General features: G+C 47.0%; 1 protein-coding gene across 2 annotated transcripts in view; it reads left to right on the forward strand.

The window, feature by feature from the left end:
- LOC111153019 (septin 2) overlaps window positions 1–17,039 on the forward strand; it is a 32,917-nt gene extending 15,878 nt beyond the window's left edge. For both annotated transcript variants that reach the window (XM_022511855.1, XM_022511910.1), the window contains 10 exons: window positions 2,201–2,287; window positions 3,012–3,135; window positions 3,998–4,132; window positions 4,315–4,432; window positions 8,107–8,208; window positions 8,591–8,736; window positions 10,116–10,199; window positions 11,848–11,905; window positions 13,254–13,356; window positions 14,990–17,039. In XM_022511855.1, coding sequence (XP_022367563.1) covers window positions 2,201–2,287; window positions 3,012–3,135; window positions 3,998–4,132; window positions 4,315–4,432; window positions 8,107–8,208; window positions 8,591–8,736; window positions 10,116–10,199; window positions 11,848–11,905; window positions 13,254–13,355 — 956 coding nt within the window. In that variant the 3' untranslated portion in view covers window position 13,356; window positions 14,990–17,039. The remainder of the gene's footprint in view (window positions 1–2,200; window positions 2,288–3,011; window positions 3,136–3,997; window positions 4,133–4,314; window positions 4,433–8,106; window positions 8,209–8,590; window positions 8,737–10,115; window positions 10,200–11,847; window positions 11,906–13,253; window positions 13,357–14,989) is intronic.
- The last annotated feature ends 1,887 nt before the right edge of the window (window positions 17,040–18,926 follow it).

Below are 18,926 nucleotides of genomic sequence, written 5' to 3' on the forward strand. Positions count from 1 at the left end.
TGCTGCCCTTCAGGGACCCTCTAAAATGGCCATGTTGCTCAGTGTTTGAGAGAGTACTGCCTTGTACTATTTAAAGTTGAAAAGTAAATGTGAAGGGGACCAGCCCCCCAGGTTAGAGAGCTTTTTGTTTTTGTTTTTTGTTTTACTGGTATTCCTGGATTGGCCTAAATTTGGGGGGTGAAGGAGTTTAGAAGCTCCTGGGACCCTGTGCCCTTCGGGATTGCAGAAGGCTGTTGTGAAATGTTGCTCACCTCCATCACCTGCGCGTATCTTCTTGTGGTGACGCCACCTTGTGCCCAGTGCTATATGTATTTCTCCCTAGTGGGTAAAAATATGAGCCGTTTTGTAAACCTGGAGTACCTCCCATCCAGTCAGCCTTTGCTGTCATCACTCGAACAGGACTGCTAGCTCAGGTGGCTGGTGCATCTTGTGCTGTGGGGCTTCCACTGCACATCTCCTCTTGAGTTCTTGTGCCTCTCACGTAAAGGCACCTGAGAAGCTCCTGTGGGATAGAGATGCTGGTGAAGGTGGATTCAAAAAGCTAGTCATTTAACAGAGATTTCAGCCCAAAAGCATCATGTTCTGAGTTCACGAGTTGATTATTTATAGATGTTGCCTGAAAGCCATTCCAAGTGAAGATACTTCTACCCTTTAAGTGAAGGTTTATAATTTAGAGTCAGCCATTGGAATACTAGCTGTTTTTTTTCAAAGAAGCTGTCTCTACTCCGACACTCTGCTGAGAGGTCTTCTGTGTCACGGTCCCTTTTAGCTTCATTGCCCACAGCTGTCATCACTTTGTTGGTGACAAAGTGACTTTGCTTACTTGTCCTCTCCCCCACTGGACTGCCAAGCTTCATGGGAGCAGGGATTTAGCTGTATCCCAGAGCCTGGACCTGTGCCAGGCACACAAAAGGACTGAGCACTTATTGGTGAAAATTCTCTCATTATGTGATAAAAATGTAAGGGGACATGGGTTAGGCAGTTTAAAAGGGTAATTTGGTGTGCTCATAGAGTTGTACCTGTTGAACCTGTAATTCTGGTTTTGTCTTTTTGACATTCCTTTCCATATATGAAAATTGCAATCTAGTTAAAGTCCAGCCCTAATTGTGTATGTTTACACATTTCAGATTCATTCTTCATTTTCCTGGAAATAATGATTTTTAAAATAGATGTGTGCCCCTTGCACGTGCTACGCAGGACTGAGCAGAGGGAGGTTCAGATCAAGGAGCCCTGGGCACAGTCAGGCACTTGGTTCAGAAGGACTTTTCTGGGCAGAACTCAGCCTTAGTTGATGGCCTGCATGGAGACGGTAGAATCTGCACGTACCTCCTTAGGTTGTAACACTTAACTTGAGCTGTCTTGCATCCTCCTGGAAATTAAGTTTCAAATACTCTACAAATATTACAGAACTCAAAACATCCTGAATTCAAGTATAATAGTAGTTGAGGAAGAATTCCTAACTCATTACATGCTCAAGTGAGTATGTGTTGTCTTAATTGGTCCTGTCACACTCAACAGTGTTGAGTGGGCAGGTTGCCTGACATGAGACCATCGCCGGTGGTGGGGCACGGAATGTGTGATAGCAGGAAAGGGGGAGCGGTGGCCTGCTCCTGCCCTGGTGACAGGAGGGAGAGATTGTGGGCTCCATTGTGGTCTCGGGCACGTGTTCTGTGTGTCCCACAGCTGGGCAAGCCAGAGTGCTGTTGACACTGTTCGATAGATTTGTTCAGTTGCCTGAAAATGTGGTAGCTTTGACAGCAAAAATCATAACTGGAAACCTAATCTGCATTTTATTTATTAAAAAAAATAAAGCTCCACCTCTAAAGTCCATCCCACACATTTTGTGAAGAACTAAGAGTGTGTTTCTGATCTTACCATGTGGGAATTCTGGAGACTCAAAGACCTGGATCCAGATCAAGGCCCTGATTTCAAATAAATGGCAATTCTTGATTAGATCTTTGTCTCCTAGGATACGAAGTACACATCTTTTCTCATCAAGGCCCTGCTCTGGATAGCTCTCCAAGCAGAGTCACCCGTTTCCCCATCAATGAAATGGGGAGAGTCATACCAAAGTGGTAGTGGTCAAATGGAGTGCAGATGAGGACGCGTGTGTGGTACTGAACCCTGTGCCACATCAACTCAGTAGATTACCTGTGTTGTGCGGCTCGTGTCCTGACAGTGTTTTCATTTTCATTGAAAGGTGAATCAGGTCTTGGAAAATCAACTCTCATAAACAGCCTGTTCCTGACTGACCTTTACCCAGAAAGAATCATCCCCGGAGCTGCAGGTATGGAAGCCCCGTGTGCTGTAGCTGGAGTTCTCTGTGTGGGAGCCGTGGAGAGCACGGGAATGGTCATTTTGCCTCAGCCATGTGGGTTGGTTCTGCTTTAAACACAAGGACCATGTTCTTTCTGTTGGGAAAGGTGCTGCCGCTGTAGGCCTTGATCTTGCTTATAGATTGCATGAATCCATAGGCCCAGCCTCTCCGTGTGTGTTCCCTTTTACTGTAGAAGGATAAGGAATAGTTTCTGCCTACAGTACATGTTTGAGGGTCACGGGAAAGTGTTCTGTCACGAAGAGAGTTCTCTGAGTAGCTGACCACTGTGGGAATAGGGTGTGCCCTCCCGGCGTGTTGTGGGAGCGTGGTGGGTTAGTGCACCCCATCGGAGCCTAGGACCCAGGCCGCCACACTGGGACCTAGAGCCCTCTTGTAAGTATCTCTGAATTCAGTTTTAAACAGTCATAAATTGTTCTCTTTGCATCAGCAGCAGGAGTCATAATTTTCAATATTGCCATTTTAACTCTCCTGAGCTGCTATTTAATCTTAGCTGCCAGGTGTTCTTGCCAGCTTGGGGCTCGCTTTACACAGTCCTGTTACCTCTGAAAACCTTCCTCCAAGAGGGGTAATGAAGTTCTGAGTCATTTATTAATAAGAAACTAACAGGTCATCTTTCCTCTTTGAAAACTGGTTGATTTTTAGGTACATTTTCTCATTAAGCTTGTTTTTCTAGAGAAAATTGAAAGAACTGTCCAGATTGAGGCTTCGACTGTGGAGATCGAGGAGCGAGGGGTCAAGCTGCGCCTGACAGTGGTGGACACGCCTGGCTACGGGGACGCCATCAACTGCAGGGATTGGTACGCCGCTCGGGGACACGGCTCCAGAAGTGCTTAGGGTTATTTGAATTCATTCACATTTACAGTGTCCAGGTGGTGATTGGGTTTGAGGTAGCTGTGTCTAATGAAGCAGTGGGACAGTTCAAAGTGCACTGATGATAACACTTTAAATGAGGACTCTCACAAAGAAAAAATTATTTTTCCTGTAAGAGCCAACCATTCATCAACTGCTCATATAAAGGAAACCCCCGGATCTGAATGAACCCTGGCCAGTGGAGAGGACTCTGATGTAGTCCTTCCTCTTAGAGACATGAACCTCAGCCTTGTGGCACAGGAGGAGAGCCGCAGACAGAAGGGCACTCGGCCTCATACCCTGCAGTGAGGCCCGCATCATGGTGGAAGCATCGGGCTCCTGTATTGTGGGGTGTAAAGCATGGTTGTGCCAGCAGCTGAGGGGGAAGGGAGAGGCTCTCCCATTCCCTTCCTTCCTCAGGAGTCGTGCCCTGCTCTGCATTGCTCCTTGTATCCTACTGCAGTGGTTCATAGTGTCACACACTGCCCCATCCTCTGTGCACTCACAGTCCTTGTGTGATCTGGCAGCCCTCTGCTCAGTCACCTCAGGTGCTTTCACTGCTTCTCTTCAGGCCTTGACACACACACATCCCCACCACCCGGCACTTGGGGGAAATTAAGCTTGGCGCACTTTCCAAAAACCTCCATCTTGCCGAATGTAGGAGCCTGTTTTCCAGTCCCATCTGTTGAGTGAGTTATCAAATTACATTTGGTAGGAGGCAGGGGACAGAAAAAAACTGGTTTTGTCTCTGAAGTTAGGAGCTCCCTGCCTTTTGTGTCCCATTGTTACTGCTATTTATGTTTCTCACAGTTTTAAGACCATCATCTCCTACATCGATGAGCAGTTTGAACGGTACCTGCATGACGAGAGTGGCTTGAACAGACGGCACATCATTGATAATAGAGTGCACTGCTGCTTTTACTTTATTTCGCCCTTTGGACACGGGTAAGTGGACCACTTACAGTAGAAACCAACAAGTTCTTAGAATTTCCTTTCTGCTTGGTGGGTTGACAGCTTCCCCCAAGTTGTGTATTTTAATACAAGAAGTGAGAGATAATTTTGAGAGAAAAGAAATGTGTGGTCTCCCTGTTCTTCCCCTGAATTTGTGACAGTCTCACTCCTTTCAGACTTAAGCCTTTAGACGTCGCATTTATGAAAGCAATACACAATAAGGTGAACATCGTGCCTGTCATTGCCAAAGCCGACACGCTCACCCTGAAGGAACGGGAGCGCTTGAAGAAGAGGGTATGTGTCTCACACTGAGGGTAGCTGAGGGCCAGGAGCCTGGGGAAGAGTGGATGTGTGTCAGAGATATGAGGGAGCAGGTGGGGAGTCTGATGGTTTTTAAGGAACACCGAACACCTGTAGATTTTTAATATTCTCACTGTTGTCAAGTTCTTATTCTCTGTAATTCCCCTTACATGAAACGCTTTCAGTGAGTAGAAGGGACGCCATGTGCTAGGTGAGTGATGTGGGTGTGGAAGTGTGATCATCTCTGTGAAGTTGTTAGTTGATCTAAACATTTTACTACAAACTGTCCGGTTAGGAATATGTTTTAATTGTAATCTGTTATTGTGACTGTTTAAATGGCCTCTGTTTTGGCCATTAAGAGGTTGCCTTGCACTTGTCCATTCACCAGCCCAAGTGCCCCTGGTCTCCCAGCAGCCGTGTGCTGGTTGTTCGTCTTTGGTGCCTTTTTCTATGTTATCCTAAAAGCCTCTTCGTGGATTCTTTGGTATATATTTTTTAATTATTTGCCTGTTTTCTATTTGTATGCTCATTAAGAAAGTCCAAGCTCATATGCTGAATTCTACAAATAAAAGTTCTTTCTTTCTTTCTTTTTTTGAGAGAGAGTATAAATAGGGATGTGGGTGGGGACAGAGGGAGGGAGACAGAGAATGGCAAGCAGGCCCCACACCCAGCGTGGAGCCTAACACAGAGCCTAACTCGATATCACAACCCTGAGATCATGACTTGAGCCGAAACCAAGAGTCTGACGCTTAACAGACTAAGCCACCCAGGCTCCCCTTTAATTATCTGTAAAAGCAGTGGTTGTTAACAGTTTCCTATGTACCCTTTCAAAACATAGTCTATTTATGTTTTTGTTTTTATAGAATGGGTCCATAGCGTGCATATTATACTGTCACTTGACTTTCTAAGAATTCCAGCATACATAGAAAACACTCCCCCGCACCCTTACACAGCTCAGATCAACGTACACACACACTCTCTCTCTATCTCGAATAAGAGCATTCCCAGCACACACAAAAATATTTCTTCAGTGTGTTTCTTGGTCCTTCCACCATCATCCCTCAATTCCTGGCATCAGGGGTCTTTGCTTAGCTTCCTTGTATATTCCAAGAGTCTAGAACAGTACCTGGCACAGAGTAGAGTAGGTATATGTCTGCCTTCTCAGAATTGTTTAAGTCAGATTCTTAGAAAGATATGGATGGGCATTTTAAGTATTTAAAGATGGACATTTAAAGTTTTAATTTCCCTAGGATGTCTGGGTGACTCAGTCATTAAGCGTGTGCCTTTGCCAGGACCCTAATTGAGGGTCCTGGGATCAAGTCCTGCATCAGGCTCCCTGCTCAGCAGGGAGCCCAACACTGGACTTGATCCCAGGACTGAGCCACCTAGGCAACCCTAAAAAAAAGTCTTTAAAAGAAAAAAATAAAGTCTGAATTTCCCTCAAAACAAGTTTGTAACACCTTACGTGCCCAAAGCAGTGTGAGCACTCTGCCCCCTGGCACACCTGGAACCATCCTAGATGTGTCACCAGTTTTTCTAAAATGTCTCCCATCTGAGAAACAGGAAGTGGCATCTGGTTTCCATTTGTGTTTCCCAGTTGCTGATGTGAGTGTGTTTGTGTCCTGCTGCTTGATCCCTGTTGGTATGCTTTCTGAGGCTTTAGAGCCTGTGCTTTGTTTTCATTGCCTTTTTTTTAAATTGATTTATGGGTCTATAAAAGTGAAACAGTGAAACACACTGTTTTCAGGCCTAGTTTTGATTTTTCTGTTTTTACAATTTTCTTGCTGTCTTCTGTCACGGCAGAGTTTTTCATTTGTATGCATGCATGTTTGTCAGCCTTTTCCTCTGTTGTCTGAGTGCCTGCCAGTCCTTTAGGAAATATCCAGGCCTTTGGGAGAGCCCCTGAAAGCTTTGACACGTTTATGCTGGACCATATGTATTTGAGTAGCTCCCACTTAGGGGAACTCAATCTTTTCTAATAAAGAATGTTATGCTGGATTTCAGAGAGGTAGGGGAGCAGGGACAGAGTTAGAATGTTGTGTCCTCCCATCTCTGATCCTATGTCCAGAACTCTAGGGCTTGATTTCAGTCTGAGATGAAGTGAAATCCCATTTTGCCCTTACTGCTTTCATTTTGGGTCTTCCTAATCCCTCCTCTTGATCTGGTTTCTCCCCTGTACCTCCTGGTACCTCCCTAGTCCCTGATCTAGAAAAACTTCTGGCAGACCTGCTTTGGTCTTATACTTCCCGGTATTGGTTCCTACCCTCTCCTTTATCTTGAACTCTGGCTCCCCATCAGCCAGCAGCAGCTGTCCCTCCACTTGGGCCTCAGCAGCGCGGTGTGCTGTGCTTTCAGAAGCTCAGCACTTGTCTTTCTGCCTGTTTCATTACCTGTCTTCCTAACCCCTGAATGTTGGCATGGTTTAATATTGTTTTTTTTCCCTTTTGAGAATCTTCTTTTTCATGTCTGTAAACAAGAGTCTCTTCTTCCCCCGCTCCTGAGCTTGTCTCCCAGCTTCCCTGGCCCTGTACCTGAGTTCATCTCTGGTGCAGTCGCCCATACAGAGAAATCTGTGATTGTTGTTGATTCATCACTTCCTTCTTCCTCTTTTCCAATTCAAAATAGCCTTTTTATTACGTATTTCTCCACTGGATTCTCATCCTCAGTGTACACCCTGTCTTGATGGGGCCAACATAGAGCAGATGGGCCAGCAGAGATGGGTAATGGGCAGGAAAAGGGAAGAAATACAGCAGGTTTATGCTTACTGCCTTCCTTCTCCCACGGGGGAGATCATTCCTCTGCCTCCACTAAGAATGGGGATGCTGGAAGGACTTTGGGAGGAGGGAGAAAGACCTCTTCGTGAATCCTGACTTTGTGCAGACAGTGTGTTAGGTTCGAGGTCTTTGATCAGAAAGACCTGAGAGTTCCCATTAAGAAGATCCATTGCCAGATTAGGGTCTAAAGTAGGGATATTTCTCCTGACTTGGCATATGTGCTTGTCCCTTGTGGCCCAGGACCCTACAGGAGGGTAAGGGGAGCTCTAGCCTGCCTATACCTGCTGGAGTGCCTGGCACAGAGGGCATTTCGTCCCCTCTAGGCCACTCTACGGCCTGGTTGGTTGAAGGGTGTGGTTCTTCTGCTGCCAGTTGTTGCCTGTTGAATAAAACCCAGAGCCCAGCCTGGTATTGGGTTGTCCTCTGGCTTACCCCACTGAGAGGCTTACTGTCCAGCCATCCCGGGTGTCTTACTGTGTCCTCTCCTAGGAGCCTTAAGCAAGATTATTCTGCTATGTGCCTCTTCCTCCTCTGTTGGCCTCCGGCGAAGCCTGTGGGTCTCTTGGTGCCTGTGGCCTCAGGCTGTGCTGCTCCCAGGGCATGTGTGGTTCCGGAGGTTGGCTGTGGTGTGTGATCGCCTCATCGCTGCTGTGCTGGCATTGGTTGTCTGCTGCTTTATACGCTGAAGCTGGTGCATTATTTTTGTTTACTCTGGACAGAGGAGTGCCTGAAAGGCCAGCATAAATACTGCTCCAGCAGTGTATAAAATTATTTGAAAACCAGTAATTGGTTTAATTCTGTATTGACAGTTGGATAATTCTGATAATATTTTTAATAGATTTGATTGAAATGTCATGTGGTTTTAAAATTGCTCCTGGTTTGTCATCCTTTCAGATTCTGGATGAAATTGAAGAACATAACATCAAAATCTATCACTTACCTGATGCAGAATCAGATGAAGATGAGGACTTTAAAGAGCAGACTAGACTTCTCAAGGTAAGAGTGCTCTCCAGATGCCTAACACGATTCAGTCCTGTGCCTGTCATCAGTGCTGTGGAAGGAGTTGATAGAGGGCCACCTTGTGGAAGGCTGGCCTTTCAGATTGTCTGGTAGATTCAGTTACAGTAGTATTTTTACTTTAAATATATTTTGACATAGCTGTCACCTAAAGTTTAGAAATGTTATTATGGGTTTAATTTGTTCCATATAATTTTTCCCATGTGGAAAATACTTGTCACTTCTGAGTAAAATGTTTTAGTTTGCCAAGGAAGCATGTAATAAGCAGCAGTGTGCTCAGCCCATGCCTGTGTTCTTGTGTTCGCAGTAGAAGCTGGGGTTACCTGTGTGGAGCCTCTCTACCTGGTGTGTCTCTTTCTAGGCCAGTATCCCATTCTCTGTGGTTGGATCCAATCAGTTGATTGAAGCCAAGGGCAAGAAGGTCAGAGGCCGCCTCTACCCATGGGGTGTTGTGGAGGTGGAGAACCCGGAGCACAACGACTTTCTGAAGCTGCGGACGATGCTCATGTAAGAACCCCGGGTGTCCCCGGGCGTCCCCCTTGCTTCCCTATACGTCCCCGTGTGTCCCCTGTGCATCCCCGGGCATCCCTGGGCATTCCCATGGGCAGTGTCGAGCACAGAGCGTGAAGCTTTTTGACTGTTGGGCATGCAGGGGCCGCTGCAGCCTGTTGCGGAAGGCCGTCCCTGGGAGCTCTCTGGGACTCACACTGCAGAACCCGCCTGTCCCTTTCGAGACCAAGTGCTTAGCACACCCTCCTCCCTAGTCTCCCAGCTCTCTTGACGCTGAAAGTAGACCAGATGTGCACTGTGGCATGGCCGCACCGAACATGGGACGTCTCCTGCTCTGGGGGCAGATATTCAGGCTGGCTGCACGGTGGCCTTTCCACCCTCGGCCGCCACACACGACCATTTCAGGTCCGCCCCGGGCAGCCCTGAGGTTCTTCCGTGTGTTCTTAGCACCTGCAACAGACCTAACTACAAAAGCAGATGTTTTCCTCTAAAAAGTGTTCATCTAAAAGTGACAGTAGTTGATGCTATTCTTGAATCAAGAGGCATGCAAAGAGTATTGCTGAAATCAAAGATCCCTTTACTGCATCAGAGAGTGGGTGATCTAGGTAAATTTTGAGTAACTGAAAATTGATTAAAACCACTAAGCTTTATCAACAATTCAGTCACCACATAGGAAGCTCAGGACGGGTTCTTGTGGTCACGCTGCTGTTGTGGAGGCTGCAGATGGAGCCTTCCTGTGCTTTGTATGTTTCTTAGAGCAAGCGAGAGCATGCCAGCCCTCTGCCTGCTCTCCATCCCTTTCCTCACGTTCTGAGCAGACGCAATATGTTACCTTTACTCATTCTTGGCTGCTTAAGTATTTGAAAAAGCTGAGCCAAGAAAATGATAAATGTTTTCTGAGATGATTAGAAGATTTAAAGTCCTGTTTCTGGTTTATTCAAAATATTCGTGCTTCATTGTATGGTCTTTTCCATAGCTTAAATTAATGAAGTCTTTAAGCTGGAGAATTCGATTATATGAATTGCATGTTTTCCCTAAGTTCTTTCAGAAAAGCATGTTCTGTTTCAGACATTGTTTACCTAGAATGATCTGCTAAAATCTTACCTGGGCACTGGTGATGGGCTCATGCAGAGCTTGGCAGCATCTGTGGGAGAGGCCACTTGGAAGGGTCTCCTCTCCTAGCCCTGTGGGCTGTGCTTCCACCTGTTTTGGGGGGAGGGAGGAGCGAAAGCTGCACAGCTTCAGCCCCATATCCCAGACTCCAGCAATTTTGTGTACGATTCAGCAAGTAACAAGTGGGGTTTTGACTAGTGGGGCTTCTCCGTGCCGACAGCTCCCACACACAGCCAGCCTTGCCGCGCCCTTCTCTCTTCCAGCACCCACATGCAGGATCTCCAGGAGGTGACTCAGGACCTTCACTATGAAAACTTCCGCTCTGAGAGGCTCAAGAGAGGCGGCAGGTTGTTTCCCCCACCTCATGGCTGTCCCCTTCTCTCCATACTGTGTCACAGATTCACCCTGTCCTGCTGGGCTTTCCTGACTCTAAGCAGCACAATTTGGTTTCCTACTCAGAAGCTATTACTAGGCATTTGTTGCTAATGTCATCTTACCTTGCTTTCTGTAACCTATCAAAGGTAACATGAACCATCGGCACTCAAAGAGCAGGTTTAGCTGGAAAGGCCAGAGATTGGTCTCAAGAACATCACCCTGTCTGTAAATGAGGGCAGACCTACCTGCCATTAAGAAAGTCAGCTCCAGAGCACCTGGGTGGCTCTGTTGGTTAAGCGACTGCCTTCAGCTCAGGTCATGATCCCAGAGTCTCCGGATCGAGTCCCACATTGGACTCCCAGCTCCATGGGGAGTCTGCCTCTCTCTGACCTTCTATCCCCTTCATGTTCTCTCTCACACTCTCTCTCAAATAAATAAATAAAATCTTTAAAAGAAAAAAGAAGGCAGCTCCACTCCTCAGAAATGCACACAGTGCCCTCACCTTTTCTCTTTCACCACTGTAATAGATTTTATTCAAGATCTGTGTTTTGTGACCTGATTTATGCCTGATCACATCCTATCTCTGCTTAGCTTACGTATCAAGTGATCTGTATCATTTATAATAAGAATTTTCTGTACAGTGGTTGCTCCCACACTCCTGATCCACAGGAATCCGTTCCAAGACCCCTAGTGGGTGCCTAGAACTGAGGAGGGTGCCGAAATTTATACGCACACCCCTATTTCCTGTACATACCTGTCTATGATAAAGTTTAATCTCTAAATTGGGCACACGTGAGGGATTAACAACCACAATAAAATGAAACCATTACAGCTGTAGCCTACCATCAGGGTTATATGAATGTGGTCTGACTCTCAAAACCTCTTCTTGCCCTGTACTCACCCCTTTTCCTGTGGTAATGTGTGGGGAGGGTCGGAGGCTCTGGGATACGGTGCTGGGATGCAGCGCTGGGCTACTGCTGACCTTCTGACTGCCCTTCAGGAGGGTCATGTGTGTCCAATCCACGGCCTGGCATGGGGCACAGTAATCGCAGATCCAGGGGGTGGCTGTGTTGTAATTTATTAAAATATTCACATTTTTGAAATCTGGTGGATTTGTGTATATATACAGGGTGTATGTTAAGGTTTGCTTAACCTTACCTGGGGACCAGGTATTAAGGTTTTAGAGGCCGATGTGGAAGGGAAATGTGCACTCATTAAGAGCTGTGTCCTCACCACTCAGGGCCTGCTCAGCGGGCCTCCCCCGCTGGCCTCCTCGACCTGGATGCTAAGGCCCTACTTCTTTTCAAGTGTCCTTGTCACAGTCTATGTCCATTAAGACCTGTCCATCCTCCCGATGGCAGCTGCCACTCTTCAAGTAAGGAAAGACCAGAGTGTCCCACCCCTGCTTGGAGTTAGAGAAGTTTCTCAAATTCACCATCTTGTGCTGTGTTTTTTCTCATCTTTCTTTCTTACTCATTCGTGTTAGAAAAGTGATAAACAGGTAATTTTAAATACTTTTCTCAGAAATGTAGAGTGAAATTTTACTTTGGGTATTTGTCATCAGAAATAACCAATTAAGTTTGTTACAATATTGAAATTGTAATTTCTTTCAACTCTTAGGAAAGTGGAAAACGAGGACATGAATAAAGACCAGATCCTGCTGGAGAAGGAAGCAGAGGTAAGGAGAGAAGGATATTGTTGGTGTACATCACAGATCATTACAGTTTTTCTTCCTTTTTTAAGAAGGAATATATTACATGTAATCTATTTTATTGTGTGTACATTTGTATAGTATAGATATTGCTTTACATATGTTATCATTTGATTTTCGGTAGCCATTTAGAAGGGAAAACCTGGGAATAGTGCAGATTTAGTGACTTTCGTCCCTAAAGCTTAGTGAATTTAGTAATTTAGTAGAGTACTCAAAATTCAGTAGTTTTTCTATAAATAGATAATAGATCTAGACAAGTTGGAAAATACAAAGAAAGAGACTGCCACTCATTAACAAAAATTTGAGAACTATGCAGGACTGATATGGAGAAGAAACTAGAAAATTCTCCTGGAAACAATTTTCAGAATTTAAATGGACACATGACTTTAAATTGCATGTTAATGACTTTAAATCACCCATTGCAAAGATCACAGTTCTCTCTAAACTGGATGCCATTCCTGCAGAGTGGTTTGGTTTGTGAAGTTCTTCTGGGGGAGAGCTTGCTGAAATAGTTCCAACGCTTGGTCTGGAGACCGGGAATGGAAAGCACAGGAGGCCCTGTGAACGCACACTGATGACGGAGGGTTAGCTCCACTGCTCATAGAAATCCAGTGTGTGGCTTGGGCATGATGGGCTGATGGAATTCACATCCAGAAATGGGTCTGAAGTATGGAAAAGTGTCTGCGAGAGGTGGCGTTGGGGTCTGTGGAATCCATACATATCCAGGAAACCCTCCAATGGGCCAGCCTTTGGAAACAAATAAGACTCACTACTTTGGAAAAATTAATTCAATATGGATTAAAGTACTTAAATGTTAAAAACATGACTACAAAGCTACTTAAGAAAATTCAGGTAAATATTTTATGACCACATGCCTGGAGGCCTTTCTAAACCAGTGGAAACCATAGTCACGAACAGTGGTGAAGGTAGTGGAGAAGAGCCATCCACCCGGTGAGCAGTGGGCGCCTTGTTGCCCCTTAAGACAAGTCCTAGGCCCAGTCCACATCTGGGATTGGCAGCCCCTTTCTCACCTTTTAGGTTAAAAAGCATCTTTTGTTATCCTGTCTTTCTTAATTCTTCAGTTTGCTGTTAATTTCTGTTTCTTAATTGAATTGAATTTTTATCATTTGCTTAGTTTTCTATTGAGTTATTTGTTCTTTTACTGATTTATAAGAGTCCTTCGTGTGCTCTTTGTCATGTTTTGAGAAAGCCTGGAAGTTGAAATTTTAGGAATCTCACGGCGCCGCCCCTAGAGGGTATCCAGGGAGGACTGGCCTTGGGAACCAGTAACGAGTCCCCATTTCCTGTCCCGTAGCTCCGCCGCATGCAGGAGATGATCGCCAGGATGCAGGCACAAATGCAGCTGCAGATGCAGGGTGGGGATGGCGACGGCGGGGCCCATGGGCACCATGTGTGAGGTAATGCGGGGATTGGAGGGGGGCAGACTGTGCTTCCAGATGACTCGTACCTCTCTGTTGTCTCACTAGTGTCTTGCATTTTGAAGTTCCTGGGTTTGACTCTCGCTGGCGTTCAAGGAGACCAGGCAGCTTCTAAAAAGTGGAAGTTCCTCCTCAGCTCTGCTTGTCTAGTGAAGATGTTAACGAAGACAAATATTAAAATAACCTTTATTAGTCATGCAGTTAGAAACTTACTACAGCTGAAAACAGAGTTTTGAAGGTGTTATTAAAGCAGATTATGCAGACCAAAGGTAAAGATGGCATAAAGCGGCAGATTAGGTCAGGTGGGCCAGGGACCTCGAGGGGGTTGCTGACTTCTGCTGTCACTGCAGTTCTCCACCCCACGACAGTCTGAGAGTCATGGCAGATGCCTGGCCCGTTGTGCGCTGGCCTCCCTGTTTGAAGGGAATCTGCAGACACCAGGGACCCTGGACCAGGAAAAAATAAGTGTCTCTTCCCCTCTGTCCTTTGGACAGGTGGGCATTCAGAGCTTTCTAGGTGACTGCTGTCCTTACCTTGCAGAGGAAGAGAGGTGAAGTCAAGTACAGGCCAGAGGAGAAAGCAGCTATGTGTGGTTGGGGCTGAGGCACACAGCTCCCTAGAAGAGAGATGCCTGGGGCTAGGCAGACTGAGTGGGTACTGGCCACAGGCCCAGATCTGGGGACGGGAAGCTGGGGTGCAGCTGCAGAGTCCACTACAGGTGGGGGCCTGACTGTAGAGGCAGGACAATGTACGTGGTAAGAGGAGGAGATTTGGGGACATGAGTGAACTGAGGCTTTGCCAACATGGGGCAGGATTGATGATACAGAAGGCAGGGAGCCCCGACCCTGGGACATCCATCAGGAGTCCCCCACGGCAGACATGCAGGTGATAGAGGAAGGAGCTGCAGGGGTGTGTGGGAGCATTGGCCACCAAAACAGCACCCTGCCCTTGGGGCTTATGGGGAAAGGTCTCAAATACATACGAAGCACACAAATGCATATGTTGGGTGTAACCAGTTACTGGAATGGGAATGTCCGTGTAACCCCCCCTCCTGGGCCAGAGTTGGTTGTTTATGTTCAGCATCATGTTAACACCTTAGAACAGTTGGAACAGTGTGTACTGAGTCCACATAGCACTGATGAGGACACTGTGGTGTGCCAGGGTTTTAAGTTATTTGCCTGTACACCTATAACCGGCGGAATGTCAGCACCGCCGACCCCATGAGGCTGAGGCTGCATGAGCAGGTTTGGTGCCTGATGGGGAAAGCCTGGTGAGTTAGAAAGAAATGGGATTTCTGAGCTGTGGAGCTCCTTTGAGGCAGGCGGGGTGTCAGATGTTTGCTCATCTCTGATCTTGCTGCCTCTCTAAATGTTAAAACTTTATGAAGTTATGAGGAATCAACTTTAGGTTTATACAACTGATTTATATTTTGCACACACTGCAGTTTGGTGGTGCTCCTGGTTCCCAGGAGATGTTTTGATTTAGTTAACTCTGGTCATAGGAGTCAACTTCTGCCCAGTTTGTGCCCTTTGTTACACAGAAAATGATGCTGTTAATGGTCATAGCAGTGAGCATTGCACCACTTGCGTTTAAACATGTTGTGTTTTTCCAGAAAACGCTTTGCAAGATACAGAAAACATTCCGCATGAGTTCTACAGCTGCGTGTTTCCGAGAGATCATTGGAAGGGTGCCCATCCACATTTTACAGTACCTGTGCCTGAGAATTTAATTTTTTTTTTAACTTTTGATGTGTTGTTTTGTATGAAGTACTTTTAACATTTGTATTTCGTTGCTATGTTATACTTTATATTTTGTGAGGTGAACCTTGCATTTTTCATTTTTCTTCCACCTTGACTAACCACTAATGTTGGAACTGATTTCCAGGATCAGTCAGTATATATAATTAACATTGAATTTCTTTGATTTGGCTGGCCTGACTAGTTGTTGAGGAGCACTCTTGATTTCATTTCTAGAACATTTGGACATAGCCAGCCTGTGCCTGGGTGCTAGCAATGTGGACCCAGTGATGTGGAAAGATGAGCTGGCATCTGCAGGGCACTCACCTGCCAGGTCACCAGGATGGCGCTTCTCCCTTGCTTCACTTTGCTTCGAGCACAATACCTAAAACCAGTTTTGCTGCTATAATTCAATACTGTTAATTCATCTGCACATTTGCTTTTTTACCAAGTAAAACAGAACTATTATCTAATACGGTATGTGTATACTTAAATAGCTCTTTTAAAAACAGGTAATCAGGGGCAAATTTTAAGAAGTCTTTGGCTTCTGATGCTAGGTCATTTTTTAAGCTGCTCTGCAGAGAACACCACAAGCCACGTTTCGTAGTGTTCCCCGCTGATACTGGTAATACTCCGCTATGTCATGAGTGTCCGTGAGCACCAGTTTTCATATTATGGCAGCGATTCTTACCCACACAGAGCCAATAAATTATTTTTACTCAACTAACATGAAAAGGAACTTTTTTAAGGAAAATTAATAAATGATATATTTAGAAACCAGCCTTTTTTATATTTTTCTATGGCACTCTCATGTGCTTTCTGTATCTATAGGTTTATAAGATCTGCCTCAGCAGTGAGAATCGGGGTCCTTTGGAGGGTAGCCCTCTGAACCCAGACCAGTCCTGGGCCCTGAGGCTCATGACCCCATAATGCCTGAATTCCGGGTTGGCTTTCTTTTAACTGGTTCTCTAAAAATTGTTAACAGTTTTCTGAAATGCAGATAGGAGCGATCATTTTTCTATGTGCAGACTGTTGTACATTTTCAGCTACCATCACACCCTTAGTTGTGTCGGGTGAGACTGAAAGACATTTCAAATCTGTGCCGTGGTGTAGGACTGTTCAGTGCCACCGGTCCAATTGGTTTTCTGTGGCCTTGGCCGCTCCCTTCCCTCCAAGGGGCACTAAGGGGCTCTGGGGCTTGCTTTTTTCAACATTTCTACTGACACTGGGAAACTGGTCCCCAGAAAGTGACAGGTGAAAGGACACCTGGAGGGAGCAGGTGTTGGCTCCGTGTTTTCATTTAGCTCTAATAGGAGGGACAGAGATGCAGAAAATGCTTCACCTGAAGATGGGAAGAGTTTTTTGCTTGGGCCAAAATAAAGTGACGTGGTCCAAACAGGTTAGTCACAGAGGCGGGCTACAGACAGTAATCGGGTGTTCTCAAGAATTTTGTCTTCTCATTGTTGCATGAAGAAGCCTTAGGTTCAGGTACAGTCATACAAAGGTCCATCAAGAGGAAACGTAAAGTGTTTGATGACTTTAGAGCACCTCCGTGTGAGGCCAGCTATCTGGGTTACGTTGGCATTAAGTACACTAGGAAAAGCCATTTAAAAGGTGGTGCTGGGGGCACAGTTGTGCGTGGTGGCTGCAGCCCCCCTTCCCCCCAAGTTTGCAAGAACTGCTAGGGCCAGCCGTTAGTCACATGATAAGGGCTATTTGGGTGGGCAGACCTATATCCTCTCGCGTCTATGGCCCCCTCTGTTTTGCTGCCCAAATCTAAATACAAACTTTCACTTAGAGATAATTGTTTTACTAAGGGGTAATCTTTACCTATAGAAATGTATTTTGAAAACTTATTTCACACAGCAATTTTGTATCCATTGAAACTAACCTTTTATCAATAAAGCACTGTTGTTTGGCTATTAAGTGAGGAGTTATTACTGGTTCTTTATGAAGGTGTGAAGTCTGCTCAGAAAGGGTCAAAGCCCTGCAGAATGTCTATGCATAAGATCAGGAGGAATTATTGGCACCCATAACCTCAGTACCCAACTTTGTATTGGTGATCCCAGCCCAGAAGAGCGAGCCATAAAGACTAGGGAGAAATTAATAACAGGTGATCTGATCATCTACTTAAAGTGAGAGGATGTGTGCTAAAAGTTAGCATTAATAAGAGTTCAGTGATGTCTACTCACAAATTAGAAAACGGAGCTAGAAAAGGGATCTCAGTCACTGTAGCAGTAACTAAATACCTAGAAATATAAATGACTGGAATAGATGCAGGAAATTCTATTCTAAACATATTTTTTTAAGATTTTATTCATTTATTTGACAGAGGGAGATACAGCGAGAGAGAGAACACAAGCAGGGAGTGGGAGATGGGAAAGCTGACTCCCAGCAGAGCAGGGAGCCCGATGTGGGCCTCAGTCCCAGAACCCTGAGATCACGAGCTGAGCCAAAGGCAAACGCTTAACAACTAAGCCACCCAGGCGCCCCTACTCTAAATATTTCTAAGAAAAGATGACTATGGAGAGCTCTACAGCTTACTAGAGGACACTGTTTACACCAGGACTACCAAGTCTGGTCTGGGTGGCTGGATGGCCCTTGGGCTAGCCCACACCACTGAGCACCCGAGGCCCCACCAGTGCTGCTTGAAGCACCTTCTCTCTGGTCTCACACCTTGTACTCTCCTGTTGGGTGCCGGCAGAGGCCCTGCATCCTCCAGGGAGTCCCCTACCCCTCTGACCAGGCTCTCTCCTGGCCCCCACTGGCCCTGCCCACCTTTGTCAGCACGGGGGAGGTCAGTCTACCCCTGAGATGTGTGTGCAGCCCTGTGGGCTGTGAAAACAGTCCACTGGACTCTCACGGGGCTGGGGACCATTTAAAGGAAAGGCCTTAAGGAGTGATGGGGGTCATGGGGACAGGAGGTGGAGGGACCTCTGTGCAAGGCTGAGCCCTTCAACCATGTGCCTGCCAGGCTGGCTCCCTGCTGAGCCTCAGACCCTGAGGCTACCCTGTAGGGAGGGTCAGCTTTTGGAGCCTCCTCTTTTAGGAAATGTGATGAGTCCGGCCAAGCCCAGGAGGTGAAACTCCTAAGAGGGGTCCCCCTCAAGGATGAGCCCAGGTCCATCCTACATTTATCCCCTCGAGGGCAGCGCAGGGCAGGACCCGCCCCTGCGGGCCAGTTGGGTAGGATCTTGAAGGATGCGTAGGAATTCACTGAACCCTTTGAAGAAGGGGTGTGTGCTCCTGGTGGTCGCGGGCATGGGAGGCCCAGGAGTAGTGTCATATTTCCGTTCCCGGGTGGGGGGTCGTGAGGCTAAAGGGACCACAAGGCTGAGAGGATCATAGGCCTCCCCCACGAGGCCAGTCTCCACTGCACCATAGCCTTGCTGGGCCGTCAGGAGGCCCCAGGAGTGCAATAAGGGTAGACTCGGGTGGCTGGCGGGGTGGCTGGCGGGCGGGGGCCGGGAGGAGAGGGGCAGCGCGGAGAGGGGCCGCGCCCGGAACCGCCCCCAGCCCGGCGAGCCAAACCCTGGTCCTCAGGCCGAAACTCCGCCCAAGGCTGAAGCCAACCTCCGGAGCCGAGCACCGCCCCACGAGGTGCGTCTCTGCTGATTGGCATTCGACTCCTCCAGTCCCCTCTCGCCCCTCCTCCTTCCAGTGCATTCACCAATCATAATTCTGTGCCGCGCCGCAGGGCCGCGGGCCGTAGAGACCCCGCCCCAGAGGCTCGCAGGCCAATCGGCAGCGCGTCCGCGGGGGTGGAGGCGGGCCCAGGCGGGGCACGCGGCGCGGGGCGGGGCTTGCGGCGCG

Source organism: Enhydra lutris, unplaced genomic scaffold (assembly GCF_002288905.1).
Source record: "Enhydra lutris kenyoni isolate GAN:26980312 unplaced genomic scaffold, ASM228890v2 scaffoldscaffold1, whole genome shotgun sequence".
Classification (NCBI taxonomy): Eukaryota; Metazoa; Chordata; class Mammalia; order Carnivora; family Mustelidae; genus Enhydra; species Enhydra lutris.